The 27889-nt window shown below is 38.4% G+C and overlaps 1 protein-coding gene across 2 annotated transcripts; it reads left to right on the top strand.

The window, feature by feature from the left end:
• The first annotated feature begins 718 nt into the window (after positions 1-718).
• Positions 719-26902, top strand: bmal1a (basic helix-loop-helix ARNT like 1a). 2 transcript variants are annotated; one of them, XM_016674562.1, is made up of 20 exons: positions 719-854; positions 8289-8465; positions 9355-9418; positions 11078-11225; positions 11461-11481; positions 11637-11669; positions 12473-12502; positions 12918-13075; positions 13916-13995; positions 14113-14205; positions 15075-15192; positions 15585-15734; positions 18016-18262; positions 19549-19655; positions 19752-19902; positions 20000-20079; positions 20210-20318; positions 22109-22202; positions 22910-23003; positions 23102-26902. In XM_016674562.1, exons 3-20 carry the CDS (start codon positions 9373-9375, stop codon positions 23257-23259), a joined length of 1917 nt encoding a protein of 638 aa, XP_016530048.1. In that variant the 5' UTR covers positions 719-854; positions 8289-8465; positions 9355-9372; the 3' UTR covers positions 23260-26902. The 2 variants fall into 2 exon arrangements, with proteins under 2 accessions (XP_016530048.1, XP_016530047.1); XM_016674561.1 differs by having other exon boundaries at positions 8285-8465.
• Positions 26903-27889: the final 987 nt, after the last annotated feature.

Here is a 27889-nt window from a genome sequence, read left to right as displayed (position 1 = left end):
CATTAACTAATTCTATTAGTAAGAGGATAATATACTAAAATTGTGTATATTCCTGATTACATTAACATTAAATAATGACAGGGTTAAAAAGAAATGTGTGCATTATGTTTCATGGGTGTGTTATTATTTAAATAAAACCTCAATCATGCCACATTAAAAAAAAATCACCTAAGCAAGAGAAGCTCATAGCATGTATGAATATATACCCAGTAGGAGGCGTAATTGTGCAAGATGGATGAAAAATAATACTTTTTTCTTGAAGTCTTAGATGATGAGAAATATAACACACATTTTAAAAATAAAAAACGCATTCCAACTTAACACTAAAATGTTAAATGAAATTCTACATCTAAAATAGATAAATAAAAATCGAAACTGAGAACAAAATGTAAAATAAAGAATAGTGAAAATATTTAAGTATATATAAAATATATAATTTGATCCACACTAAATAGAAGTATACAAAAAGACGGTAAATAAATCTATTTAAAGACTGAAAGTAATCATAAGGGCTATCGGGCAGATCGCCAGCTAAATGGCCTGTTGCATTGTGTTTTTTCCGTAACACGTTCACACACAAATTGGCCTCTGCATTCCGTTCAAATCTCACCATCATTGGCTAGCTTCCGCGTCCGTCACACTCCACCATCCTGAACTTGCATCTGATTGGCTTGAGCGACGCCGACGGCGGAATGGCGAACTCCATTGGTTGAAAAACTAGGTTAGTGGTCCGACAGGCATGACGGCGAAGAGAAACTAGGTCACCGATTGAAAATCGTTTATGTCACAGTTCTCTGTGTTGCTATCACATATTACGAGCGAGTTTCAATGGACAGACGGACTTTATCGTACATGTAAGTACAATATGCTGTCGATTTTGTGCTTTATTAATAACAATTATCTGCGGCTTTACCGGGCGTTTAATCCGTGATGGATATCGTCGATGTTTTCCCAGCTCTGTGGTCATGTCAGTGCGGTTTTGTGGAGCAGAAGGAGGGACGTTAGCTCACTGGCCAAGTCATGACAGTTTGCGTTCCGCTGCTAGCCGTTACAAAATGCTAATATTAGCCAATTAGACAATTTGTACATGTCGAGAAAAGATGAATACAACGCTATTGTTCCGGGAGACGGTTTCAGCTGTTGCCAGAAATTGTTGAGACTTTAATTATGTTCGGTCACAGGTATGTGCCGGTTGAAATGTTAGCCAGGCATGACCTCAGTTTTCACTGCTGCTAGCACGCTAGCAATGTAAACAGGCCTTGGTGGGTATCTAGTACACCGTGTCTTCGAGAGCATCTATCCTGCTGCGATAACTTTTGAACTCCCAAACCAGTGAGGACACGCTACTCTGAAAGGACAGACTCATATTTTTGGTTATAAAACGTCATGACACATCAGAGGTTTTGGCTAAGGCTATAGATATATATTTAATAATAAAAATGTGGCGACCACTCTTTCTCCATAATTTCGTGAGGGTGATAAATCAGTGCAAATTCGTCAACTTTAAAATAAATCATTGATATCATGTTCACTATGTAATATTATGAGCATGAGCTTGTTTTTGTTTTCTGTTTAGTCAAGGATTTGACTCTGATTAATTTATTGCTGTGGATAAAATACGTATTTATGTATGCGAGTTTATTCTGAAGAACAAAAAATAAATGAGAAAAAATTATAGCTTATACTCTAGCCTCTAAAAAGTTATGACCCAAAGCAATTAATACAAAAATCCTTATTGAAAGAAAAGATCAGATATTGGTGTGACAACAAACTGCCTTGAATGAATGTTTTGCATTCAAGTAAATGCCACCCAATTGATCTGCCATGGACTTCTTATTTAGCACAAAAGATCACCTTCATAACTGGATAATTTAATATTTTCATATTTAAAAACAGCACAACATAATATTCTGCCTGGAAACAAAACATTCACCTTGCCATTTTAACCCCAACTAGGAAATTAATTTCTTTTTTTTTGGATCTTGAAACTGGATCTTTTGTGGATTAATTAGGATATGACTTGAATTGACTGTTTTTTGCTATATATGTACATGATCTAAAAACCATTTGATCGTCTTACAGGTTTCTAACCAAAACATCATTAATTAGCTCCATCTGCAAAATTGATTAAAAATTGATAATGGCATGGAGGCTTTTGTGTATTTATGTCACCACTGGGAATTCTCGCAATTGTGACCTGAAATTGCAAATTAAAGTTTTTTTTTTTATTTTTTTTTTAAGGATACTTAAATGAGCAGTATAATCATCAATAAAGAGGTCAGAGTACCATTGGTACCGCTTGAGTTATCAACACCTAAAATGAGAGTTTCAAACACTTTAGTTTTTTTTCGTTTTTTTTGTTTTTTTAATAAACTTCACAGAAAAGTGAAAATATCTTGAGAACTCTGCACTACCTGCAGTGTGTGATGGACCAGGAAAAGTGTGGGTGGCAACTTTTACTGTATTTACTGGTCAAGCTTGAGCTTGACTCTGCTAATGACCTCAAACGAAACTTAGTGGTGTCCCAGTTAAGTGGAAGTTGATAACCGACATGCTTGGTCACCGAGCTAACGCATAATAACAACACAAACTAGTAACGATTTTCCCTGGATTTTGAACTTGCAAACGCTGCAGCGACATGTTTACTCGAGGAGGCTCTACTGTGTGAAGGCTTTTAATGTGAAGCAAACGTGCTAAACAACATTTTGATGGTGCTTTTGGTTTTATGTGGCAGGTGGCCATATTAACATTTGAAATCAGGATTGGGAAGAAACGTAGGAACGTATGAATTTCCAGCTGGGAATTCTAGTTTCATTGGACCTTTTTACTCTGGTTTTCCAATTTGAAACATTAAATTTGTAAACGTGTAAGTAAAATGGATTTTAATAAAGTCCTTGGCATTTTATTTCAACTACGTGTGGCTCATACCAGTTGGATTGTAAAGTCTACAACTTTTTTTTTTATTTTTTTTTTTATATAAATAGGCATTCATTTTGTGGCTTTATTTTTTATCAGCAGCTTATGCATTAACCCTTTCGTGACAGAAATGAGTTCTTTGGTGAACTTCAGACTTACACGTGGTGTTCTTTTCGTTTCTAAACAAGAAGCAATACACCCGGGTCCTTATCTATGCTGGAATGTTGCCACGAAGGCATTGCGATAACATAAGTTTGCTGTTACTAGGATTTGCCAAAGCTGTTGACTATAAAGACTTGATTACAAAGACAATTAGTGATTTCGGTAAAAAAAACAAAGTGATAGCCAACGATAAAAGTAGGACAGTGGGTGGTGCGACAGAAACTGTTACAAAACTTGTGGTCAGCCTGGTTGCCCCACTGTGACTTATTGTGTATAATTATGTGATTTCTCTTTTTTTTTCTCAGTATGGAAACTTGATGAGTCATACAGAAAAGCCAAATTTGTGGCTAGAGAGGTGGAAGGCTTTCTCTTGTAGGTTGTCTGAATGTGCCCTCGGATTATCACATCTTGTCTGCATTTCTGACGTCAAGTCCACCAGTGATGCATTCAAGTTATCATCACGTCATTTAACTCTGTGTCACATTGACCTATTTATCTGCTTTTATGAAATTAAATGCTGAGTCACCACTTCTGTCTCCTTGTTGCTACTCAAGACTGCCATTCGACACTGAATGTAGCTAAATACTGTTCAGTTAATGTCACTTGTATGCCTTTTAGCAAAACGTAAGAAAAATATTTATTGCTCAAAATTTTGATGATGGCAATTGGCCAAAATCTTCCTTTTACCGACGTACAATGTCCTCGCCAAACTTTCAGCTTTAGCGTCTCAGGCACCCAAAGATGTAAATTGCAGGGAATGTTCATTGAGATCAAAACATGCTAATAAAATAACTAAAGCCAATAGAATTTTACAGTGAAGATTGCGGCTTTGTTACACCCCCCACCAGCTTTTATGAGCATTCTGCTTGTTTGGGTTTCCGCTTTTTCATAAAAAGTTGTAAACAGATAAATTGTATAAAGGCTAATCTAAGTCTACTAAAGTCAATGTGCTTCTATAGCAAAAATACTTGTATCACAAGCAGCTTATTGTTTTTTTTTTTTTTTTTTTTTTTTTTAAAGACCTGAATTGCCAACATTTTAAGTGGCTCTTGCTCTGCTGCTTCTTTTTTTATAATAGTTCCATACCATAGACATGGTGGAAGGTTCCTGCACAGTGTTTGACAGCAGATGTGCTATAGAGCAGCTGATGTTGTAACCAAAGATGGTCAGTTGATGATGGCGATGTGCGACTGATGCTGTGACCCGTTCTGACTACCGATGCATCAAAAATATCTCGATCGGGAACATGTTCCAATACCAGAGATCAGTTTGTTGATTAGGTGTTTGCAAATCAGCAGCAAGGCTTCCCTTCCCACGCACCTGAAAGTGTTTATTGATTGCCACCAGTAAGCAATCACAACTAGAAAGCTTTGCCAAGTCAAACAATACATAATGTTATTCTGAAATGGAGTGTCTGATAAGGTCTGGATGGAACCATCCTTATTGACCATGTGCTTTTTCTTCACAAGTTAAACATACTTCGTCACCTTTTGTACACGTACGCAGAGTTGAATGACACATTTGATCCAGATGAACTCGTTGACTTATGGCTGATCATTTAGAGATTATTTTACAGGCTTGTTTTATTGCCAGAGTTCAGATGTTAAAATGGCATCATATGTGGTTTTTATTTGTCTGGTGAGGTTGAATATTTTTCTAAAAACCATTGCTCTGTTCACTTTGGGTATTCAGTATTTCCCAATATTCTTTTAGCGAAGGAAACTCTGAAAACAAGGGCATTGCTGTTCAAATCTGTGTGTGGACACTGGACTTCTGTTTTTAAAAGAAGCCTGTGTTTAGGACTGTGGTCTGCAGCCTTTACAATGCTAAGAGCCATTTTTGCCCCCTGTCCACATACATAAAACTCATTTTGCAGTGCAAAACCATTGTAAAAAGACAGTTTATCATGTTAGACAAATGTCTAAACTAAGACATTTGTAGTCCTTTTTAGATAACATCACTTTTTGTTTTAAAATAAAGTGAAACAAACTCTTTGCAAAAACATGCATGCAACTTTTTTCCCTATATTATATAGGGAAAAGACATGAATGAGACCCTAAAGACATGAAAATGGATCTAAAAATATTATTAGTACTGTTCATGACACTCGGTTGTGGAAATGATGTTCAAGTTCATTTAAAATGGCTCAAACCTGAATATTAGCTCTATTAAAAACGCAAAAATTGCATAGTTTGCTCTTTTCTTAGCCCCTGATTTTTCAGGTTAGGTGGAAGATTCCTCCATCAATTTGGGTCCAAAGTCTGTTGATGAAGAAATAACATGATGCCTCAGTGCTTAGACTTTTGGACAACTCAGTCCTAAAATATGAGGAAATTTCCTGTGCCGTTTACCTTCACTGTCAAAGCTTTCAGGATTTATTGAGAGTGAGTGCACTCCATCATCAGAGACTCCGTGTGGTTAAGAAATTTCTAAAAATGTTAAAACCTTTTTTTTTCTTTTTCTTTTTTTTTTTTTTTACCTCAGGCTCAGTTTATGATTTTTATCTGATATATTTGATTCATTGTCTTTTTGTTGAACTGCAGTGAAGTGTTCAGTGAAACTGAAGTGGGAAGTGGATCAGTTAAAGTGATGGTGCGAGTGGGATTGGTCATAAAAGTGCTTGAAAGGATAACATTTGTCGGAGTAACATCTTTAATCTCAGTAAGCAACATTTTACTGGACTAATATGATGAAAGCTATTTGCTTCGCCTGTCAGTAGCTTTAATTTTATTTGGCTGGTATGGGTTAGTGTGGCGTTTGGCAATTTTTTAGCTGAATTTCTTTTATTAAAACATATCTTTTTCTCATCTGCAGAAAAAAAAGCATTTTTTTCTGCTTTTGTGGCTGTAATCCATCTTCTCCTTGTTGTTTTTAATTGATGTGCAGATGTTACCTTGTTGTTCTCATTCCCATGCTTGCTAAACACTCATGTAATTTGACCCAGAAAATCTTGGAAATGGTTTATTTCTATTAGGCTAACTTGTGTCCTCTGACAATTACAAAGGGGGGAAATTCCACATAGGTTCTATCTTTTTTTTTTTTTTTTTTTTTTTTTTTTTTTTTTTTTCCCCAGAAATGTGCAATTTCGTCAACAGAATTTCCCAACAGTGCCCTTGTGAAAACATGTCGACCATGTAACAGATATGTTTGATTGAGTTGTTTTCCACCCGTAAAAAACAAACAAACTGGAAAACCGTCATGATTGAAGTGGAAGCGTTGAGAAGCTCCAGCAGCCATCTTGCTCTGAGGATCCTTCCTCGTTTCATCAGCAGGTCTGCTGGCTGCTCGAGGATTTCTGAGTGGGTGTGGAGTGTGGAGCAGGGAGAAAAGAGCTGAATGTCTTGCTGACTCACTGATGAGGTAGAAGTAGGTGGTGGATGGAAATCGAGGCTGACTGGTTTGAGACCATGGAGACTGAGTGACCCAGTTTCCATTCCAGCACCAGTTCCTTTTAGTATTCAATCATGACTTGGTGGGTTTCCCCTCCTTTCTGGATCACTGCTTTGTCCCTATAGTGGGGCGCTCTGGTCATGCATTTAACTATTATTAACAGCCTGTGTTTTTTTTTTTTAATGCCTTTTTGTGAACTTGTTTTTTTCTTCTTCTCTGTGTTAAACATTTTCCTGTTAAATGGTATAAATATTGATTAGTGGCACTTTTTCCCCCAATACACTTTTTCCCCTGTTTTTTTACATGCTAAGAGGCAGAGATTTTTTTTTGTAACATTTTAAATTGGTTCTCAAAAATAGTTCTTTAGACTTGAGAGGCCATTTTTTCAACTTTAACTCTCTTTTTGTTATTGACCATATTTAAATGAATGTTTTAAACTTACCTCTGATCTGTTTATTAATCAGATATAATAAGCTCCAAAATACCGGGTGTTAGGTTGTGTTGCATTTAATTTGTTCAAAAAGTCTTAGAAGTCCTAAATTTGATTCTAAACTTGGATATTACTTCAAAATTGAGTGTGCTGTAGTTGCAAGTTGGAAAACAAGTGGGATTTGCAAGTCAGTGATGAGGCTGCCTGTTTTTACCAATACAAGGTTTAAACTATTGAGTCCTCTTCTGTTTTGTTTTGTTTTTTCTTACTCATGCAATTTTTACAGCATCATATATTTGCAGCAGTCATAATGAATTCAAACTCATGGTGGAATGGAGACATTCAACTTTCCAAGTTGAGATTCCTTTTAGGGGTTGTTCCATTAGATTTTATTTATTTATTTATTTATTTACAACTTGGAAATCTAATCACCTATGCAACACAGTTGAGCAAAAAATCTGAAACATTTGTAGCTTCCCGTAAAAACAATTTCTTTCCATTCCTTTACTTCAACCCATGAAAACCCTTCTCTCTCTCTCCCCTCAGCATGTTTGCTGAATTGTCCAAACAGGCAGTTTACATCTTGAATATAAAAGACATGAAACTAATTTGTTCCAGCTCACCACCCACACCCCTGCCAATACATACACAGCACTCAGATCAGTCATTTTTAGCATAAAAAGGAGTAATTGATCCTGTATTGCTTATAATATTGCTTGTGGCATTGTAGGGTGAGATGATGAAACAATAAGAACAATTAAAAAAAAAAAAAAACTTTCTCTTTGAGCCCCATCTGCTTGACATGATGGAGATGGTTCAGATGTTTTTATTATTAATAAAATATGTTTGTATATACTTATTTGATAAATAAAGGGCAAATAATTATATGAATTAAGGAAATGGGTTATGTTTTATATCTGCACTCCCCTAAAACCTAACAAATTTTTGCCCTCACTGGCATTCCGTATGTAACTGCCTAGAAACCAGTTAGCAGAAATGGCACCACTGTCCTGGACTTGAAATTAGTAAAAGCACTGGCATGCTTGCTTTTGCTTTAAGATAAAAAAATAAAAATAAAAAAAAAGTGCAGGCTTTATCAGATGGTGTTCTCCAAAACACAATGACTGAATGCGAACTACAAATATTAACTTGGATGTCTCTTTAGCGTGAGCCACCTTTCTTTTTGAATGAGTGTTTACGCCTTACAGACAAGTTTCCAAGAGCATCTGGTTTTGTCGTCACGGACGTTTTAGCAGGATTCTCAAATAATTGCACAAAACCACTGTAACTGCACAGATGACATATTTTTAATGTGTTTTTATTATGTATTCTTACAAGAGATTACTTTTTGACTCGGTCTTTTTCCCCCCCCCTCTCTTTTAAGAGGCAGACAGGCCAGACCAGCTGTATAAGGATCAGATCATATTAAGGCAAACCACATCAAAGCGGATGAAACTAGGTCAGACTGAATCAAACCAGACTCGGAGCAGATCAGAACGGAGTGGACCAAACTGATCCAGACGACACCGGGGCGCGTCCAGGAAGCCTGTTCAAGTTTCCTTTCCAGGTATCTGAAGCAGCTCTGTTTTCCACTTGTCACACAGGTTCCCTCCAAAAATATAACCGATGTGGACTAGGTGTTTTCTGAAGGGTAGAGGAAGGAAACATGGTGATTCTGCCTGAAACGTTCCTCCTCAGATGGATCACAAATCATACAGATTTGTGATGATACATTACAGCATCATCCTTTAATGCCAATCAGTTCATACACAATCATGAACTGATTGTATACAACTTTGAGTTTTGAAGATTAGCAAAGTATTTTCAGTTCAAATATACATCTGTTTAGGTATGCTGACCATTTGCCAGCATTTTAATTCAGTGATGCAGAGGAAGAATAATAATAATAATAAAAAAAAAAATTTTAAGAGTTGAGTCATTTCCTCAACAATTTAGAGTCTGTTACAGCTACCAATTTTCAAAGCTTCATATGAACAAACCTCTTATTATTATTATTATTATTATTTGGAACAATGTTCTGTGTAAAAACCGGATCAAAACGCAGACATTTGTTTATATTGCTAATCTGCAGGTTTAAAGAGAAGTGAAAACAGCAAGTTAGCATAAAAGGTCTTACTGACATCAAAGCACGGTGGTGGAATGGTGATGATCTGGGCTCAGTTTGCAGCCAGACCTACCTCAATTTCTTAAAATCTGAGTCCGCAATTAATAATGAGCTAATTTGACAGATAACTCGCTTGTTTGGTTGTATCTGGCAGATTACCTCCTTTACTAATTACTGTATTGGTAATTGAAGAGCCCTGCTGCTTCTGGTTATTTTATGATTACTGGAATGTCTGACTGTCTAAACGGGTAAAAGTCTTTGTACTTTGACTGTAAAAGCTCCACATCTCTCGTCTGAAGGTCTTAAAACGGATCCTTTTGTGTGTCTGCAGTTGAGGGCTCAAGATTGGATGGAAGGAGATGATTTTAATACAGATGCTGTGATGAACATCTGTGGTGAGTGTGACCTCTTTACGCGCTGCGGCCTTTTAGCAGTGAAACTCTTAACTTTTCTTTACACGCGGTGTTTTATTCAACTCTAGAAGATTTTTCAGATATTTCCAGAGTTGACATGATTTCAACATCATTATTTTGAGAGTTCTGCAGTCAGAACAAACATGACTAGTCCTGCACACGCTGTGGTTTGTTAGTCAGCGTCGTGCCTACAGATGTGAACGCTCGCTCATAACAACCATCGCTCCTGTGAAACCTTTGCCGTTGGTCTGACTCACCTGTGCACAATTTACTTATTCCTTTTTGGAGTGCATGTGATGAGGACCAAATCGTCAGAGCTCGATTCACTGAGACGCCACAGGATGTTTGCACTCTGTAAATCGCAGCAATTTAGAGATTGCACATTTGCCTAATTCAAATTTGCTTTGGCAACCAATTACCGTCTCTTTGCTCTTGCACACTGCGCTCACATATAACTGAGGTTTCATGCACAGATGTAGACAAGAAACTGCTGATATTTATGTAAATTACCGCCGTTGCAAAAAGTACCTAGACCTCAATTATCAGTGCCGTTTGTCAGAGGCTCTGAGCAAATCTGCAGAGTTTGAGTTCTGATAATAGAGTACTCACATCTAGAAAGGCGGAACTTAATAAATTAGACTTATTTCTGTAATTAATGTGAACAGTGGCCATGATTTTGTATTTTGTATATCCTTCGTTTATGGTGTAAAAGTAATTAAAACCCAGAATTCAGTTTCTCAGAAAATTAAAATAACTTCTTGGCCTGCTAATAGCCATGTACACATACAGTTTATGCACTCAGTACTTTGCTGGCCTTCTTTTTGCATAAATGTCATCCATACAGAGGCAATCAGCCTGCGGCTTGCTGACATGTTAATTGTGGTTTCACAATCCTCTCAAAGCTCTCCATTCCTGCTACATATGAACCTTCTTTCTACAAAATTGTATTTTTTCCTTTCACCAAACTTTAATATTTTTAAATGCAGCACTAACAACCATCTTTCTCAGCATGGACCACTTATGGCTGAGCCTTGCTATGGATAGTGTTGGTAACATTCAGTTCAACATCTGACAAGTCAGCGCTCAGAATTGTGTTGGCCATAAAGTGGCCAAAATATATATATTTTTTGTCCTTAATCTATTTTTCTAACGCTGTAATATTCAGAGTCAGTTTCTGATAAAAGGACTGATTTCCATCAGCTTTAAACCATTTTTTGACCATGTTAATAGAAATAAACACTTAAAACATTACTCTCTGTGTGTGCTGAATCCACTTATTGTCCACATTTAGAATTGGATTGGTGAAATGAATAATTTTTAATCACATTCTAATTTGGGCTGCAGCAGTAATTCGGCATTTGTCGTCTGATTACATTGCTCCAGGTTGCCTGTGCAAACCTCACAGCACATTATGATTTCAGAACAGATGGCGATTTACATGCAAGGGAGTCAGAAGCTGAGCAAGAAGCCATCTACTATTTGTTGCTAACAGCAGCTGTAGTTCTACCACAACATATTATCCCAAATCATTTTTTGAGTATTCCAAAGTTTTTGGTAACTCTCAACTCCTGCTGCTGAATAATTTCACGTGGATGCAAAGGCCCTCTCTTCTCTCTAACTCATTCGGTCTTTGCCGTGCAGATGACCTGATGGCAGACCAGCGGATGGACATCTCGTCTACAATGACTGACTTCATGTCCCCCAGCTCCACTGACCTCATCTCCAGCTCCATCAGCACGCCTGGCATGGACTACAACCGCAAGAGGAAAGGCAGCAGCACGGACTACCAGTAAGGACACAATAGACCACAAAGTTTTCTCATTTGTTCATGTTCAAAGAGCAGCAGATAGTCAGACCGCAGCAATGAACTGAAGCATGTTTCCGTCTCTTCTGTTTCTGTTGGATCTTATTTAACACAGGAAACAAAACACTCACATCTTGTATTTCTTCTCATCTTAGAGATTGTAAACATTTTCATCGTTTCAATGATATTAATAAATGTTTGTTTCCTTTTTTTTTTTCAGAATTGATGGCTTCTCATTTGAGTAAGTTCAAAAAATATTCTGTTAATTTATTTATAACAAGTCTGAAAATATCAATAAACCAAATGTTCTATTCCATGATGGTATTTAATTAGACTGAAATTCTGTTGCTGTTTTAATATTTTTCAGTGAAATATTTTTTTCCCCCTCCATTTTAGTGACATGGATCCAGATAAGGATAAACTGGGGAGGTAAGACTCTTTTTTTTTTTTCCATGTAAAGTTCTGGCTTTTTAATTAGTCACCATTGATATTTTAAATTAATTTTTTTTTAAATTTGTTTATTATGTTGGATCTTATTTTTTAAATATATATATTAAGCCATTTTCTTATCCATTTTTCTTATCGTAGACATCTAAACATTTTTAGACGCCATACATCAAGGATTAAAGCTTGACACCTCTACCCCGGAGCACACAGAACTTTCCTTTAATGTTTTACAAGCTGCCAATGAATCCAAATCCTTTCACAGGATACTCAGATTTCTTCTGTCAACTATGAAGTCTGTAGTAAACAAAGCTTTGTTTTGGATTTTAGATGTTTTTTCCAACAATACTGGTTGTTAAATACAGTATTGTGGGGCCCACAAATGACAATGACATTTGGTTTATTTTACTCCGTAAGTGTCAGTAATTGTCATGTACTGTTGGAAAATACACTTCAGCCCTTTAGGATGATTATATAAAAAAAAAAAAAATCAAGACCTCTTTCTAAGCAGGAAGAATTGGGTGGAGTGGAAACTGTCCCCATTGCTGCACCTTCTTTAAAGAGAAAAATTGAAGTGGGGCTCGACAGACTGTACATTTGAATAAAATCTTCCATTGACCTTGTTGCGTAATCATAAAATGAGGTTACAGAACCTGTTAGGTTTGCTCTGGGCCAAATTCTTCAATTCTCACAATTTTGTCTCTGCACCTGCAGAAACCATAATGTAATTTTGGCAGGATCACTTTTTTTTTTTTTTTCCTTTTTAATGCTTCTTCTTGTCCTTGCAGTGACCACCAGGGCAGGATTAAGAATGCCAGGTACAAACGCTGCTCCTCTTCTTTCCTCTCTCTCTCATTACCATCTAATCTCTCCTTCACTGACTCAGTGCCACTGGCCTGATTGAAAACAGAGCTTCATAAGACGTAGTTATTAGGAAGGAAAGCCCTGTAAGGGCACATCTAATGGTTAATTAGACTCTGATACAGCATGTCGATAATGTGAAGGCAGAGCAGGCACGTTGGCTGGTTTCTCTCAACTTTCGTCTTTCTTACAATCAAGGATGAATTGCACACCGAACGATTTTTATTTTGACTGCTTGCTAACTCACAGTACAAGAAAGCAGCTTGGCTCTGTGGATAATTAGTTCACTTTGTTGACATCGGTGATGGATTCTGGATTTAGTTGTTTTGACAAGAAAGAGTAACTGTGGTTTTCTGTATTCCTCCCTCACAGAGAGGCTCACAGTCAGATTGAGAAACGTCGGAGAGACAAGATGAACAGCTTCATCGACGAGCTGGCCTCTCTCGTACCCACCTGTAACGCAATGTCCCGCAAACTGGATAAGCTGACGGTCCTGCGCATGGCGGTGCAGCACATGAAGACACTCAGAGGTTAGAATAAGTGGCAAAATGTATTTTAGTGGTATATGAACATTCGCTGAGAGAGTAAAGTCTATTATAAATACAGGAGAAGTTAAAAAAAATAAATAAATAAACTAGATATCTGGAAGTGTACAGTTGATTTTCAAAGGTGCATCTAGAAAAGTTAACTGGGCTTCTTTTAAGCCTGAGCTTGAAATGAACCAAAATATTTTGTGTAATGGAAATACAGAAGTAGTTTCTTTTAACTGCAGAATATCATTATTTTCATTTCTATTACAACCATGAAACTACTTCTTTATAGTAGATTCAAATGTTCTAGTTTGTTTTGATACAGTGGAATATGTCTAGTCATCTCATCTCTAGTTGCTACTCAGAGTAAGAATTTTATACGATTTCACCCTTTATTTGGTCTTAAGGAAGGGGGAAAAAATCATTTTTAATCAATCATTTCTTACCAGTTTTATTTTTTTAATATGATAAAATCAGTTTCAGGAAACTTGGCTGGAATGTCATTTTATAACACAGTTCCTGGACGTTTGCTCTTGTTGATGAGGACAGAACATTTGGTCATTTGTAATCTCCCATTTCCAAAGATCATCAAAGTGTGTTCCAAAACTGATCAGCGGACGGAAAATTGGTGATGAAAGCCAGAAATTTCAGCAGCTGCGCAAACATTTAGTTCACTTATGTTTGGCCGAGTTTTTATTAGACTTACTACAAATATGGAACTGTATTGGTTGTAAAAAAAAAAAAAAAAAGGTAATTGAGTTGCTGTTGATTAAAAAGAAGTGGTTTTATCTTTTACATGAAAAATGATTACATGGATATCCACTGATGCCCTGATTTCAGGTGCGGCAAACCCATACACAGAGGCAAACTACAAACCTTCCTTTCTGTCAGATGATGAACTGAAGCATTTGATACTAAGGGTGAGTGAGTAATGCTCCTGCAGTACTTTTTACAGTTTGAGTTTAGTTGCCAGTGTTATTAGTCAAAGCATTAAGCAGCTGTCTCTATAATAGTGTTGTTTTGCATTTATAATGCAGGCTGCTGATGGTTTCCTGTTTGTGGTCGGCTGCGATCGTGGCAAAATCCTTTTTGTTTCCGAATCTGTGTACAAGATTCTGAACTACAGCCAGGTATGCCGACATGCAACACGGAGAGACGTGAGGATGAAATGTCATGCGTGTATGATCAATTTTGAGTTTTTAATACACCGTGTGATGCAGATTTTTTGCTGAAGCTGTTCATTTTCAGAAACCTTTTCATAAGATGCCACAGCTGGAATACAAGTAGCGTCATAAACTAAGTCACCATACAACAAAATGGATAATTTATTGGAAATGTATACTTTTAACAAGAGGGAAATATTATATTACAGTTCTTAGAGTGAGGGAAAATGAATTACCTTTGATATTTTCTAAGACCTAAATTATGGCAAAAAAAAAAAAAAAAGGTAAATCAAGTATTGAAAAACATTTGTTTCCTCACCTTTCTACACATAAAATTTTTAAAAAACATAAATAATGTGTTAAAAGCTCAGAAATATGCAGACCATTCCAAGTGATTATACACAGAGTTATAGAGCAAACGTAGAAATAATATTGAAAATGTTAGAGATGAAACAACTTTCAAGATCTGAGCCATGTTCATCTGAGATGATGAAGCTAATCATAACCGCTAGCCTCCCTCCAGAGTATTTCTAACAGTAGCAAACGGTATGCATCATCAATCAAAGCAATAATATGCTAGAAGTAGGTAAATTGTAAGACCTATTTGATGTCCTCAAGAAAACATCTTCATTTTCTTCTTTAAATGTTGATAGAGTAGCACAACTCCCACTTTGCTTTCCAAAAGGAAGATACGATGTTTACAACTCGCTGCATGCAGTCGTCACAGTGAAACAACCGAATTACACAGAGCCTACAAATTTATCAGTTTTGGCGATCCATGCAAATGTTCTTTGTTTTTGTTTTCATATATCATCTGGTTCTGCTGTCGTCTCCAGAATGACCTGATAGGTCAGAGTCTGTTTGACTACCTTCACCCCAAGGACATCGCTAAAGTCAAAGAACAGCTGTCGTCCTCAGATACAGCGCCACGAGAGAGACTTATTGACGCTAAAAGTAAGCAAGGACGAGCACATATCTGTTTTGCAGAGCTTGAGATCCTCCCTCTGAATTTATGTCTTAATCTGCTTTGTGATCCCAATGAAGGGGTGGGGGGGACAAACCCTGCCACAGTCAGCAATATTCAGACATAAGAAACAAACTGTTCAACTTCATTACTTTCTGGGGGAGAGAGGAGATCTGAAATTTTGCAAAGCCTATTTGGATGAGTAAGAAGTGACGGAAAATAGTCAACAGCTAAAACTAGCGACTGAATTTTGTCTCAACAATAGCAGAAGGATGATTGCTTTACAATTAATTCGTATATCTTTTTTTTTTAAAGTGTGTGGGGGGGGAAAAATAGCATTTTTCAAAGCTTTTGTCCTAACTTGAGTTGTTTGTCATTTCAGCCGGTCTTCCTGTGAAGACGGATATCACTCCCGGTCCATCTCGACTCTGTTCTGGAGCCAGACGGTCGTTCTTCTGCAGGATGAAGTGCAACAGGCCTTCTGTCAAAGTAGAAGATAAAGACTTCCCCTCCACTTGCTCCAAGAAGAAAGGTAGCAACGAGAAATGGAAAAACATACGTCTGCAACTGTCAACCAAAATGAATTTGGGTTTCTCACAGCAACACCTGCAGCCTTCCTGTGCTGCCTTAATACCTTACTTTTTGGTTTATATCATTTTATATTGCCAATAGTTCTCTCTTCACTTTCCCTCACATTCATAAGATGTAGTTTTGCTACAAAACTAAAAGTCTTTTTTATGTTTATTCCCTCTTTAGCTATAAAAAGGAATCACACTTCGGTTGGCAGATCAGTTTTTCCATTAGAAAACAGAGGAAGTTCGCCTGCTTGAACTTGTTCACCTATGGTTTTATAGAAAGTTCACTTCCAGACAGCAGCACTAACTGGAGTTGTTTCCTATGATACTCTTAACACAAAATAACGCAATGAAAGAGAATTGCTGCATGGTTTTCAGATTTATATGTTTAAAATCTGAACAGTGCGGTGTGCATTTCTATCCGGCTGACGCTCTTTCTTTGTGGTGCATGCAACATTTGCCATTGAACCAAAGTGTCATTGTTTAGTTTGCCCCCAAAAGAGAACACTGTTTTATTAACTTAACGTTTCACACTTAAGCCGTTTTGTTCTGTTCAAATTTCCCAAAAATGTGAGTTCAGCTCATGGATGCGTTTGTCCACAACACCCGATTTAACGTACAGGTTAAATCAGGATTGTGGGACACCCAGAGAAACCCTTGCACGTACACAGAGAACATAGAAACTCCACATTAAAAGGTTCTGTCCTGGAATTGAACTTGTGACCTCCTAGCTGTGAGTCATGTGTGAAGCTTGATATTTGACAGTGAAATCACTCTTGCAGTGTTACTTTGCAGCACCCAGTGCATTGGAAGTCCTGCCACTAAAGCTGAATGAGGCGTTTTTATAGTCAATATCCTGCATTTCCACTGCTGATCAACCTGCAGGAATCTTGTCTCAGTAAAACTGCAATTACTTAAATTCTCCACTTTTAAGTGTATTCCATTCACCATTATGTGTGTTTAATCTAGTTGGCATAATTTTTATTTTTTATTTTTTTTACATTGGCTTTTAATACAAAATCTTCCTTACATCATCGGAGGGTTTTCCTGGAACAAGGTCTCTGTGCTGCGGAGGCCTGAGGACAAATGAGTCACACAGATGGTTGTGTGTGTGTGTGTGACCCGGCTTAGTCATTGGTGGGATTTGCTGAAGCATCATTGATTTCTGAAGGCATTTGCAGAGTAAAGTCATGCAGCACAATGGATAAAGCCACTGTAAATTTATTTTTCATTTTAGCATTCCACTTAATAGTTTATTGTGATGCACTTTGCCGTCCTCCTGATGTTCAGTGTTGGTACCACAAAGCTTCTGTCATGCACTAAGTTACCTATTTAAAGGAAACGTGTTTCAGTGGTTGTTGCTTTGAATAGAGGTTGAGCGAACTAATGCAAGTTTACAACTCAAATAAGCAAAGTAAGAAAGTCCAGTTCTTACGCAAGACTAAATAATCTCCACTGCTTCCTCGGTCTCTGTGTTTTTCTTGTTTGTTGTTTTTTTTGCAGCTTGAGATAAACAAATAAAATACACTAATTTAAGCTTGATAGATTTAGTTAAGAATGAGTCTCAATGCTGTTGCTAAGAAACAATGTTTTTGTGTGCATAAATGTTTAGAAACAAAGATGATTAACAATATTTTACTGTTGCCATTCATGGAAAGAACTACAGGATGATAGCTACATTTGTTTGCCAAGTTGGATTTTTATTTTTTTAAATTCACTTCCTGTTACAATAAGGAAGTCCACAGAAATTAAGTTTTTAAACATTAATGACTCAAGTAAGGTAAATAGTGTATATACAGTTAGCTTATTTATTTAGGTCAGTATTTTCTAATGTAAAAGTATTTTTTATGGTTTTGTTGATAGAATATTTTTTTCCAGCAAATTATGCCATTGGCATCCCTGCTTATTCTTATAAGACCACAACAATAACATTCTTGTTATACAATTTTAACATGAGACCCAAATGTGTATCATGCTAAGAACACAAGTAAATAAACTAGTTTCGTTATTTCGTTCTCAAGACATGACAAATAAGCAAACAATTGCTCTCTAAATATTTTATTTACATTAATAAGAACATAAACACATAGACATATCTGAATGTATTATCATAATTCAAGCCTTTTGATTTCAACTTCATTGAATTGAAATATGTAATTTCAACTTTTTAGCAAAGGAATTAATTTTTTTTGCGTTTATTTCTCTCTCTCTCTCTTTTTTACTCCCGTCTCATTTCAGCTGACCGGAAGAGCTTCTGCACCATCCACAGCACAGGGTACCTAAAGAGCTGGCCGCCCACAAAGATGGGGCTGGACGAAGACAACGAGCCCGACAACGAGGGCTGCAACCTGAGCTGCCTGGTGGCCATCGGCCGCCTACACCCCCACATCGTCCCCCAGCCCAGCCCAGCCGACATCAGGGTGAAGCCCACAGAATACGTCTCCAGGCACGCCATCGACGGCAAGTTTGTCTTTGTCGACCAGAGGTGAGAACGGGGGAATTTCTTTTTTACTTTATAGTTCTGTTGCTTGGCTTCTATGCTGAAATGTTTTCCATATATTTTTAAAGATGAAAGTCTTATTACAACATTTTCTTTTTTTTATATAATTTGATATGACCAGGTTTTATAAGGACTATTACAGATATGGTGACGATGCAGGTTAATATGTAGCTATTAAGTAAAAAATTAGGACTAATAATGATCATTTAAACAAAATCTGTGTGATTGTTGATGGATTTTGACAGCAGGAAATCTTTAACTGTGGCTGCCTTAAAGGCTTGTTAACAATATTGTTAATGGCAATGAGCGTTGTTTCTAAGGGCAGGAAACCTTTCATGATGGCACTTTGTTGTGCCTCGAACTATTCGTAAATAAATCTTTATTGTGCTCAACCTTTATCAGATTTCTACTAAATCCAAAATCAAGAGCATTGACTCACACTTGATTTCTTTGATGTACTTCGTTTCTTTCTGATGCGTTTAGAGAGAAATTTGGTAATTTCCAGTAACTGAGCTGCTGTTCACCAGTCAGGTCAAGGGAAAATAATTACCAATCAGTGTTTTACTGAAGGGGATTTTCAGCAGGAAATTACCAAACGAAAAACTAACCAGAAAAGAAACATTAATCACTTAAAGCTTAGTTACTCCACGTCTCCTGAACAGTTCACAAACATTAATTTTTAACTTTGAAACAAACTGCTTTCTAAAGCAGATATTTTGGTTGGTGTATTTAGTTTAGTTGTTGGCCGAAATTTGTGGCTTATGCCAGTAGAAGTAGTGACAGAAACTTCTACTGGGGTGGAGGGGGGGGTAAAAATATTCTACATTCTCTGTATTAAACTTCCATCCATCCATTTTCTTTACACCCTTGTCCCTTAGTGGGGTCAGGAGGGTTGCTGGTGCCTATCTCCAGCTAACGTTCCGGGCGAGAGGCGGGGTCACCCTGGACAGGTCGCCAGTCTGTCGCAGGGCAACACAGAGACACACAGAGACAAACAACCATGCACAAACATACACTCACACTCACACCTAGGGGCAATTTGGAGAGGCCAATTAACCTGACAGTCATGTTTTTGGACTATGGGAGGAAACCGGAGTACCCGGAGAAAACAGAGTCAGAGAACATGCAAACTCCATGCAGAAAGACCGGGGCCGGGAATCGAACCCAGAACCCCAGAAGCAACAGCTCTACCAACTGCGCCACTGTGCAGCCTGTATTAAACTTGTCAAAAGTCAAACACCATCAACAGTCAACGATTTCCATGTCTCCAGAGCAACAGCTATCCTCGCCTACCTGCCCCAAGAGCTGCTCGGAACCTCCTTCTACGAATATTTTCACCAGGATGACATCAGCCACCTGGCCGAGTGTCACAGACAAGGTATCGTCTGAAAGTGAAGCACAGTAATAATGCAAATAATCCCAGCAGAGGAGAAGGGGGGAGTAAAGCATAAATTGTGGTTTCTTGTGTCCTCAGTGCTGCAGATGAGAGAAAAAATCAACACCAACTGTTACAAATTCAAAATCAAAGATGGCTCCTTCATCACGTTGAGGAGCAGATGGTTCAGCTTCATGAACCCCTGGACCAAGGAGGTGGAGTACATCGTCTCTACCAACACGGTCGTATCGTGAGTATCTGCACACCTGAAAGCTTTAGCTCCATCCCTGCAGACCTCACACTGGAAGGTGGATCATCTTTCCATCTGTGCTTTTCCCCCCCTGCAGGTGTCCGATAATGGAAGGATCAGATTACCCTCAGTCGGCTGCGTCTCCGCAGAGCATGGACAGCGTTCTGACCTCAGAGGGTAAAATAGCTAAAAAGAGATGCATGCTAACGCTGAAGCATCCCCTGTGGCATGAGCCTATATGTCTTTGCGCTGTATAGATGACATATTTCCTGTTTTCCTGACGATTTTTTTTTATTTTTTTTTTCAGGTGGGGGGAGACGGGCTTTGCAGACCGTTCCCGGCATCCCAGGCGGCACGAGAGCGGGAGCCGGGAAGATCGGACGCATGATAGCGGAGGAAGTGATGGAGATTCAGAGGTGAGAGGGAGCAGATCGAGCCCGTGCCATTTTTCAAAACCCATCAAGCAGGAAAACGCAGATATATTCCTGTAATGGAAAATCAATGCGGGCCTGGTTCGTAAGGCAGACGGTTACGTGAAGCCAAGGCGTGATTGAATTGCTATTAAAAGCCTTCTGTTCGAGATGGCGGTACAGGAGCATCTGTGGGGAAATTGTGAACAGAATTTGACCTTTGGTATGTAATTTCACACGGTTTGTACTGAATCATTATTCATCATATGAAAAATGCCTCTGTGGTTGCCTAGACAACAAATTGGATAACACTCATGGTGTCCACAAAAAGAGACAAAATAGAGTGAGTGAGAATGCTTCAGGTCAGGGGTGTTGAACTCCTGTCTTCAGCGGATGACGTCCTGCTACTGTTGTCTGCTTCAACACACCTGAAGCCAATAATTCAGTCGTTAATAGGACTCTGTGGAACTTGACTGCATCATAAATTGACTATTCGTCCATTGTTGGGTGTTAAGTCCTTCTGTTTTTTTGCTGTAAAATGTTGCAGATCAGCTATAACTAACTTTAACCCTCCTGTGCTGCAAATGACGGTCGGACAGCAGGAAAGTGTGGAGGGACGTTGTCCCGTCAGACCGTCAGTTCCTGAAACGACACACAAAAAGACTCATAAAACCGCACGTGAGGTCATCTCGATGGCTCTTTGAAGAAATGTAGAAAAGGAAAGTTACTAAACATCTGATTTCCATGAGTGGTTAATAACTGAATTGACGTCCGAGTTGTAATTAAAATACGTACGGTCAGATGGAGACTGTTGATTTTTTTCCATGAGTATCTGATGGAAGAGACGGTGTGGGATTGTGAAATTCAATTAAACCAAGTTTTTACGACGCATTCCTTGGGCTGGGTGCACATTAAACGTTTCCGTTTGCCGTAGGTCTTTCAAATGGGAAAGGTCTTCTCTGTAATTAGCCTTTATTACAATCGGTGCCTAATGCAAACTGTATGACAGTTTAAAAACTTGGAAGAACTGTGGGGATATTTTTCTAAGGCAGATGTTTGCATTAGCGTCTGACTCACACTGAGCTGGAAATCTGATTAATCTAACTGAACAAAGACGGTTTTCTTCTAAAGGCTACTACGGAAAGTTTGCTGGCTGTGACGGCCGATTTCTTTTTTTTAATCCCTTTAAGACTCTTTAACTATCTGAACTGCATTTTGTTTTTTTAACACGTCGCTAGCTTGCTGGGCCAATTGGCAAAGTGCAGTTTTGGCAGGATATCTAAAACTCATCTTCCATCTAGTCAGTCAGTCTGACTCCGTTGCTGGGATGTAAATGAAAGCAGTCAAAGCATCTCGACAGGTCAGTGATGGGACTTCCTCGTACTGACCAGTCAGCGTGACCCTGACAAACGGTGTACATCTTCCCTTCCTGCTGAATTATTAAATAGAAATGGCTTTTGCCACCAGATGCTGTTTTCCCCATTACATGAAAAATGTAATCGCATACACTCTTACAAGTTTTTCTGGGTATATTCAGCTTGCAAAACTCAGCTTTACAAGCTGTGCAGACACAAATAAAATGTGATTTTTATTTTTTTTTTTTTATTGGTTTTCCCTCTGCAATGTGCGTCTAATACAATGAGGAGCCGTTTTGATCTCAGGTCGTCTGTATTGTTGAATCTTTTTGTCTGTTTTTACAAAATTAAAATGAACAAAGCTGGGATTCTTTTTGTTCTTTTGAGCCCTGGGGGTGTACTTTATTTCAGGAGTACTGAAAGTGTCTGTTTCTCTCTCAGGATTCGAGGTTCATCTCCTTCCAGCTGTGGTTCCAGCCCTCTGAATATAACCAGCACCCCTCCGCCCGACACCTGCTCACCAGGGGGCAAGAAGGTAACAGAAAATGACACATGTTACGGCAGAGATTTAATTTAACCCTTCAAGAGCCGGACAATGAAAAACATGAAAAAAAAAAAAAAGCTCAACCTTGTTGATTATTTTATAGGGTTACTTAATATAGGTATGTTTTCAGTTATTTTTTTTTTTTTTTACTTTATTGCCAACAAAAAACAGGCAATTTATATCCAAACATTTTAATCCTGAGTCTTTGGTTTCACATCATTATTCATACAGAGAATCCCAGATTTTCTATATATGTAATCACACGGCGTATAGCAAGGCAGGATTTTTTTTTATAATGTTTTCTGCAAATGTAATTGTGTTTGCATAGCACATTTTCAGTCCTGTACAGATCACGCCCCCAAAATTTGAAGACTGTTTACTGCTTTTAGGATAATCGGGTGTAGTGATTCACAGTGATCTCGACTCAGTCAGTTTTTTAGGTTCTGAATGCTCGTCACCGTGTGGGGGGAGTTTATACGCACGTTTCCTTTCCAATAGCATTCCAAGTCTACACAACAGGGCACCATGCCTAAAGTTGAGTAAAAAAATAAAAATTTAAAAAGGCAACATTTTTTTTTTTTTTTTTTTTTTTTTTTTTTAATCTTGTGATGTTGTAATCCGCATTCGCGTTTAGGAACCTTTCTGAAAAGCGTCTTGTCTTACTTTCACATTAAACCTGTGGGTTTTGGTCTCTCTAGATTCAGAACGGTGGGACCCCTGACCTGCCGAGCACAGGGATAATCCCTGGACCTGATTCTGTGGGCTACCCTTACTCCAACCAGTCCATCATGAGTGAGTCGCGACACTAATACTTACACTTTAGGCGGCTGCTGTGTTTTTTTTTTTGTGCCTGAACGTAATTTTTCTCATTAACCCGCTCGTCTGTTTAGGTGATAATTCCCACCTGAGCATAGACATTATGGACGAGCCCGGCTCCAGCAGCCCCAGCAACGACGAGGCGGCCATGGCGGTCATCATGTCCCTGCTGGAGGCGGACGCCGGCCTCGGCGGCCCCGTCGACTTCAGCGACCTACCTTGGCCTTTGTGAGGAATCTGGAAGGGAAGATCTGGAGCCACTGATGGAGAGAGTTCGGTCATTCAAATTTTATTTTATTTTTTTCTTTATTTTTGTCCCCCCCCATCCTCTACTGGATCTCCAGTTTTCTGCCGCCTGTACACAACTACACCGAAAAGGAAAAAAAAAAGAAAAAGAAGAGTGGCGTCTTAAAAAGAGTATTTTGAGTCTGTAAATACTGAAGATTTTTATTCCCAGAGGAGATGTTGTGTCCAGTTCAGGCTGGACGCTCGTTTAGACTTTCACTCCTGCTCTTTTGATTCATCATTCCTCGTAGGTGGGCCTGACAAACCGTTGGGGGTGGGTAGGGTTTTCAAAGCTCCCGCACCAAAATGACTCATCGTTTTTCCGGTGTTGGTTGCCTGCAGAGCGGGCGCGGCGAGAGGCGGAAGTCGTCCAGATCATGGAAGCATACGTTACAGAACTGTGGTGCTAACATGTGGATGCTCCTTCTCCGACTGACCCCTGTCCAACAGTGGCTCTGGGACTCCCACCGCCGCCAACAAACACAGGTCAACAAATAACCCACCCAGGACTCCAAAGACTGCAGTTTGTTGTGGGATCACGTGTCGTTCAGTGGGGAGCGCTTGATTTCTGCTCCACGCTGCGGTCGTTTATGTCCAGGTTTCCCCCGTAACTGTGCACAAGTGAAGCGCCACCCCCACCAACCCCCCCCTCTAAAGATGGCTGTTCCAGCCAGCTGGAAGCAAACTTAAATCGGTTTGAAAGTTTACTTGGAATAAGCAAGGTGCATTCTAGTTTCGGGCATCGTTTTTTTTTTTTTTTTAAAACAGCCTCTTTGCTGATGTTTCCTGATCTAATCTTTACGTGAAAAAGGGTTGCTTCCCAACTATTCTGCGTTCCATTTGACAAACGGATGAAAAACAGAACATTTAACCCAACACAGCCTGCAGTGCTTCACGTGGAACGTAATGAAACGGTGATTTAAAAAAAAACATAAATGTATATCCTGGAATGTCTTAACAGGTCCCCGAAACACTATGGAAGACAGTCCTTTGATGCTTTTTCAACGTTTTAAAAAGCTCTGCTAAAATCACAAGGTTGTCATTTCTCCCTCTGCCGGCCTCAAAAGATTTTTACTGTAGCTCAGCTGCAATAGTTTCATTCCAGGTGAAGCCATTGTGTGTTGATTTGGACTCATTTTTGTCGGTGTGACGCGGAGGAATGACATCCTCCTTTATAAACCTGAAGGGGACTTGTGAAGACCTACTGCTACTGTTTTAGCCATCAGAATGCCACAGCGCTGCTTTCTCAACTGCTGCAGCAAAGAAACAGACCTTAATCCAATATAGAGTCAGGGTTTTTTTTTTTTTTATATCTATATTTATATTTCAACTCTTTTTAAGAGTAATAGACTATGGGTCACAGGGTTTGCACTCACACATCCTCCATCTGCTCTAAAGAAGCACTTCAGGCTGTATGTGAGGAAATTCAGTTCTGTTTGACGGATTTTGGCTCAAATTTCATTCATAACCTTCCTGATGAAACAACTTTAGTTTGTGAACTTAAAAGAAAAAAAAGCAGTTTCAGTGTCTTAAATTCGATCAACTTGACTCCTTAAAAGTGAGCAGATGTCGCGTCGGCTGCACTCTGCTGTCAACCGAACTACCTGCTGAATGAGACGGATCCGATCGCGGATGGATAAACCACCTTCGTTAAGAGGCTAAAGCCTCCGAGTAAAGTTTCGCTCTAGGGTCCGTTTCTCTGCTCCGTCATGACGGCTGTCTTCGACATGACCTCATCGCCTCGCCAGATCACACCCAGCCACCGAGACGGGTTTGTTTTACTCAGAAGAGGTTCGAGCATCTTGACGCCTGCCTGTGTGGGGAAAAAAACAAAAGTGGATTCTGCAACTAAATGTGGCTTATTTCTGAAAAACGTTGAACTTAGAATATTAAAAGCTAATTTTTGTTTGTTTGTTTGTTTTTAGTATTATTACAGCTAGATTTATTTTTTTCCCCCTTATTTCTAATGGGATTATTTAAACTAAGAAATGCTAAATACTAAAGGAGGAAGCCTGCTTTTTAATTTAAAAGAGGACTTTAAAACATGCACAGCACTGAACTCAGTAAATACTGTTCAGTTTTAAATAGTGGAGTTTTTTTTTTTTTTTTTTTGCCTCGTCGTTTGGCAATTTTGTTCCGTCTTTAGCTGGGAATTTAGGAGCGACGTGTTTATACGTCAAAGTAAACATTACATAGTTGCTTTGACTTCTGACAACTTTGTTTTTATATATATATATATATATATATATATATATATATATATATATATGAAAGTTAAACTATGCTGTCAGAAAACTGTGCCTTGCAGACATATTCATAACCCCTGGACTTTAGTCACATTTTGTCTGGTTCCAAGTACTTTTTTTTTTTCAAATAAAAATCTGTTGATGAGGGGTAAGTTGATCTCAGATGGATCAATACTTTTTTTGTCCGCAGATTCTTAATGGAAAGGATTCAGTTGTAGCTCTGGCTCCATCGTCAATCCTCCTAAAGATTTTCCTTCAGTGTTTCAATATTTATTTTTATATGGCTTTCTTCAACAATAAAAGCAGGTTTAATGTGACGAAATAGAAAAAGGGTATAAAATGATGGCTCCAATATCCCTCAGTGTAAAGACGCTTGGTTATCCTGCTTAGATCAGCAGTTTTTTTCCAAACGGTTTTTGGAAGTAAAATAAATGCAACCGCGGTTTAGTTGAGCGTTTTTACAATATTTTACAATTCCAAGCTTTTATTTTTTATTTATTTATTTTTTTGTTTTTTTTGCTCATTTGTCTACATTATTCACGAAAGCACTTAACTGTAAATAAAAATCAACGGATACCGATGGTTTAAGAACATGGTTAAATAACAGATACACAAATTGGAGAAGGGACAAATTTCTCCAGAACATTGAAATGTAATTACAGGAAATTAAAACTGCTGCTTTTTTTCTTTTCTTTTTCTTTTTCTACTTGTTCATGTTACCCTGTAGCTTCAAAAATATTTGTTTTACCATAAAGCAGAAGCAGGGAGCCATTCTCTGGAACGATTCTTGCAGTGCACGGCACTTATTTTTCTGGTCAAATTGAGACATTCCTCTTTAAATGCTTTTACCTTTTAAGACCAGCAGCAACCCTTTAAATTATTGAACTCGAGATTATCCAGATTTCATCTCCTGCCAACATTGTTTTATGATTAAAAGCAAATATGGCGTCCAGGCTTCTAAGATCTGATGCAGATGAATCGCAAGTGTTATTTTTTTCCATGCAGGTGGAACGTTTTGATGCCCAACTCTGAAACCTTTGCAGTTTTTTTTTTTTTTGTTTTTTTTTAATGCCCTTTTCCTCCCTCCAATCAGAGAGCAGCTGGCGAGGCGGCCTCCGTTTCTGTCCCAGTCGGTTTCTGATTCAGTGTTTGTACTCTGCACACTACAAGAAAGTGTTTCCCTTTGTTTATATTATTCTCCCCACCTGACAATAATGTATCAAATCTTTAAATATTATCATGTTAAGAGTATACTTTATGCAAATATATATGAGTATGAAGAGTGTGTTGTATGTATCAGCAGTGAAATATTTTTAAAATAAAAAATTATTTGTTTCTGTCATAGCCGGGTTGTCTTGAGCTCTTGCATTCTGCGTGGTTTCCACCTTGACGGCCTCGGTCAGCCAATCAGAGCGGCCCGGCTGTATTTTTAAAAGATGTTGCCACCCAGCGGCAGGAAGATCCGCTGGGTGGCAACAAGATCAGTGGAGGACGTCGAAGGGTAAAAACAAACGATAACGAAGTGTCCAACAGGCTTCTTCCGTGCCTCGTTTTATGCCCCAGAAAGTTATTTAAAGCCTGAGTGAGCACTTTGAACTCGTGCGTTAAATAATTAAGGTTTCAGTGGGAGCTGTTTATGCATGTTTAATTGCCAGATTTACATTTCCTCAGCAGGTTGTTCCCAGTTTCCCCGCATTCCTTTTATCTTCTGCCAAATCAAACTCCGACTTGAAATTGTTTCAGCATTTTTATATTCGACGGCAAGACGGAGAGTAAAGACCGTCGGTTTTGAATTCCAGGTCAGATTTTTGGGGGGCTGGGGGGTTTGAACATCAGGATCAGCTGCTGTTTTAAAGTGGGGTAATGTTGGCTGCTTATCCTGACATCATACTTGTATTTTGAAACTGCTTGGACAAAGATTTTTTTTTTTTTTTTACCAAGACCACAAATTAAGCTGCAGACATTTTTGGAAAAGTTATGGATAAAAGGACAAAAATGGAAGAATGTTTGCATTTCCCATCTTGGTCATCCTTTTGTTTGTCCTTCTGTAGTTTCATTTGTTCCTCCATCCAACGGTTTATAAATTCATCCATATATTCATTAATCTGTTCATCTCTCTGTCACTCAATCCACATGTCCACCAATCTGTCTATTCTGGACATAATAGACAGAATGGTCCACCTATTCATCATCCATACAACTAATCATCCTTTTGTCAATCTTTTAATCTATCATGCCCCAGTGCATCTATTCATCCATTTGTCCATCTAACCATCACTGAATCCACATCCATCCATCACTGTGTCCATGCTATTGGTCCTACCATCATCT

This window comes from Poecilia formosa, unplaced genomic scaffold, assembly GCF_000485575.1.
Source record: "Poecilia formosa unplaced genomic scaffold, Poecilia_formosa-5.1.2 Scaffold97, whole genome shotgun sequence".
Lineage (NCBI taxonomy): Eukaryota > Metazoa > Chordata > Actinopteri > Cyprinodontiformes > Poeciliidae > Poecilia > Poecilia formosa.
The sequence above is the reverse complement of the archived record's forward strand: the minus strand, read 5'-3'. Positions and strand labels throughout refer to the sequence as shown.

Excerpts from the sequence above, each read along its gene's own strand:
- bmal1a (XM_016674562.1), top strand. The coding sequence starts at position 9,373 with ATGGAAGGAGATGATTTTAATACAGATGCTGTGATGAACATCTGTG. Across the intron at positions 9,419-11,077 it reads TGCTGTGATGAACATCTGTG|ATGACCTGATGGCAGACCAG; the intron begins GTGAGTGTGACC and ends TTTGCCGTGCAG. Across the intron at positions 15,193-15,584 it reads GAGACTTATTGACGCTAAAA|CCGGTCTTCCTGTGAAGACG; the intron begins GTAAGCAAGGAC and ends TTGTCATTTCAG.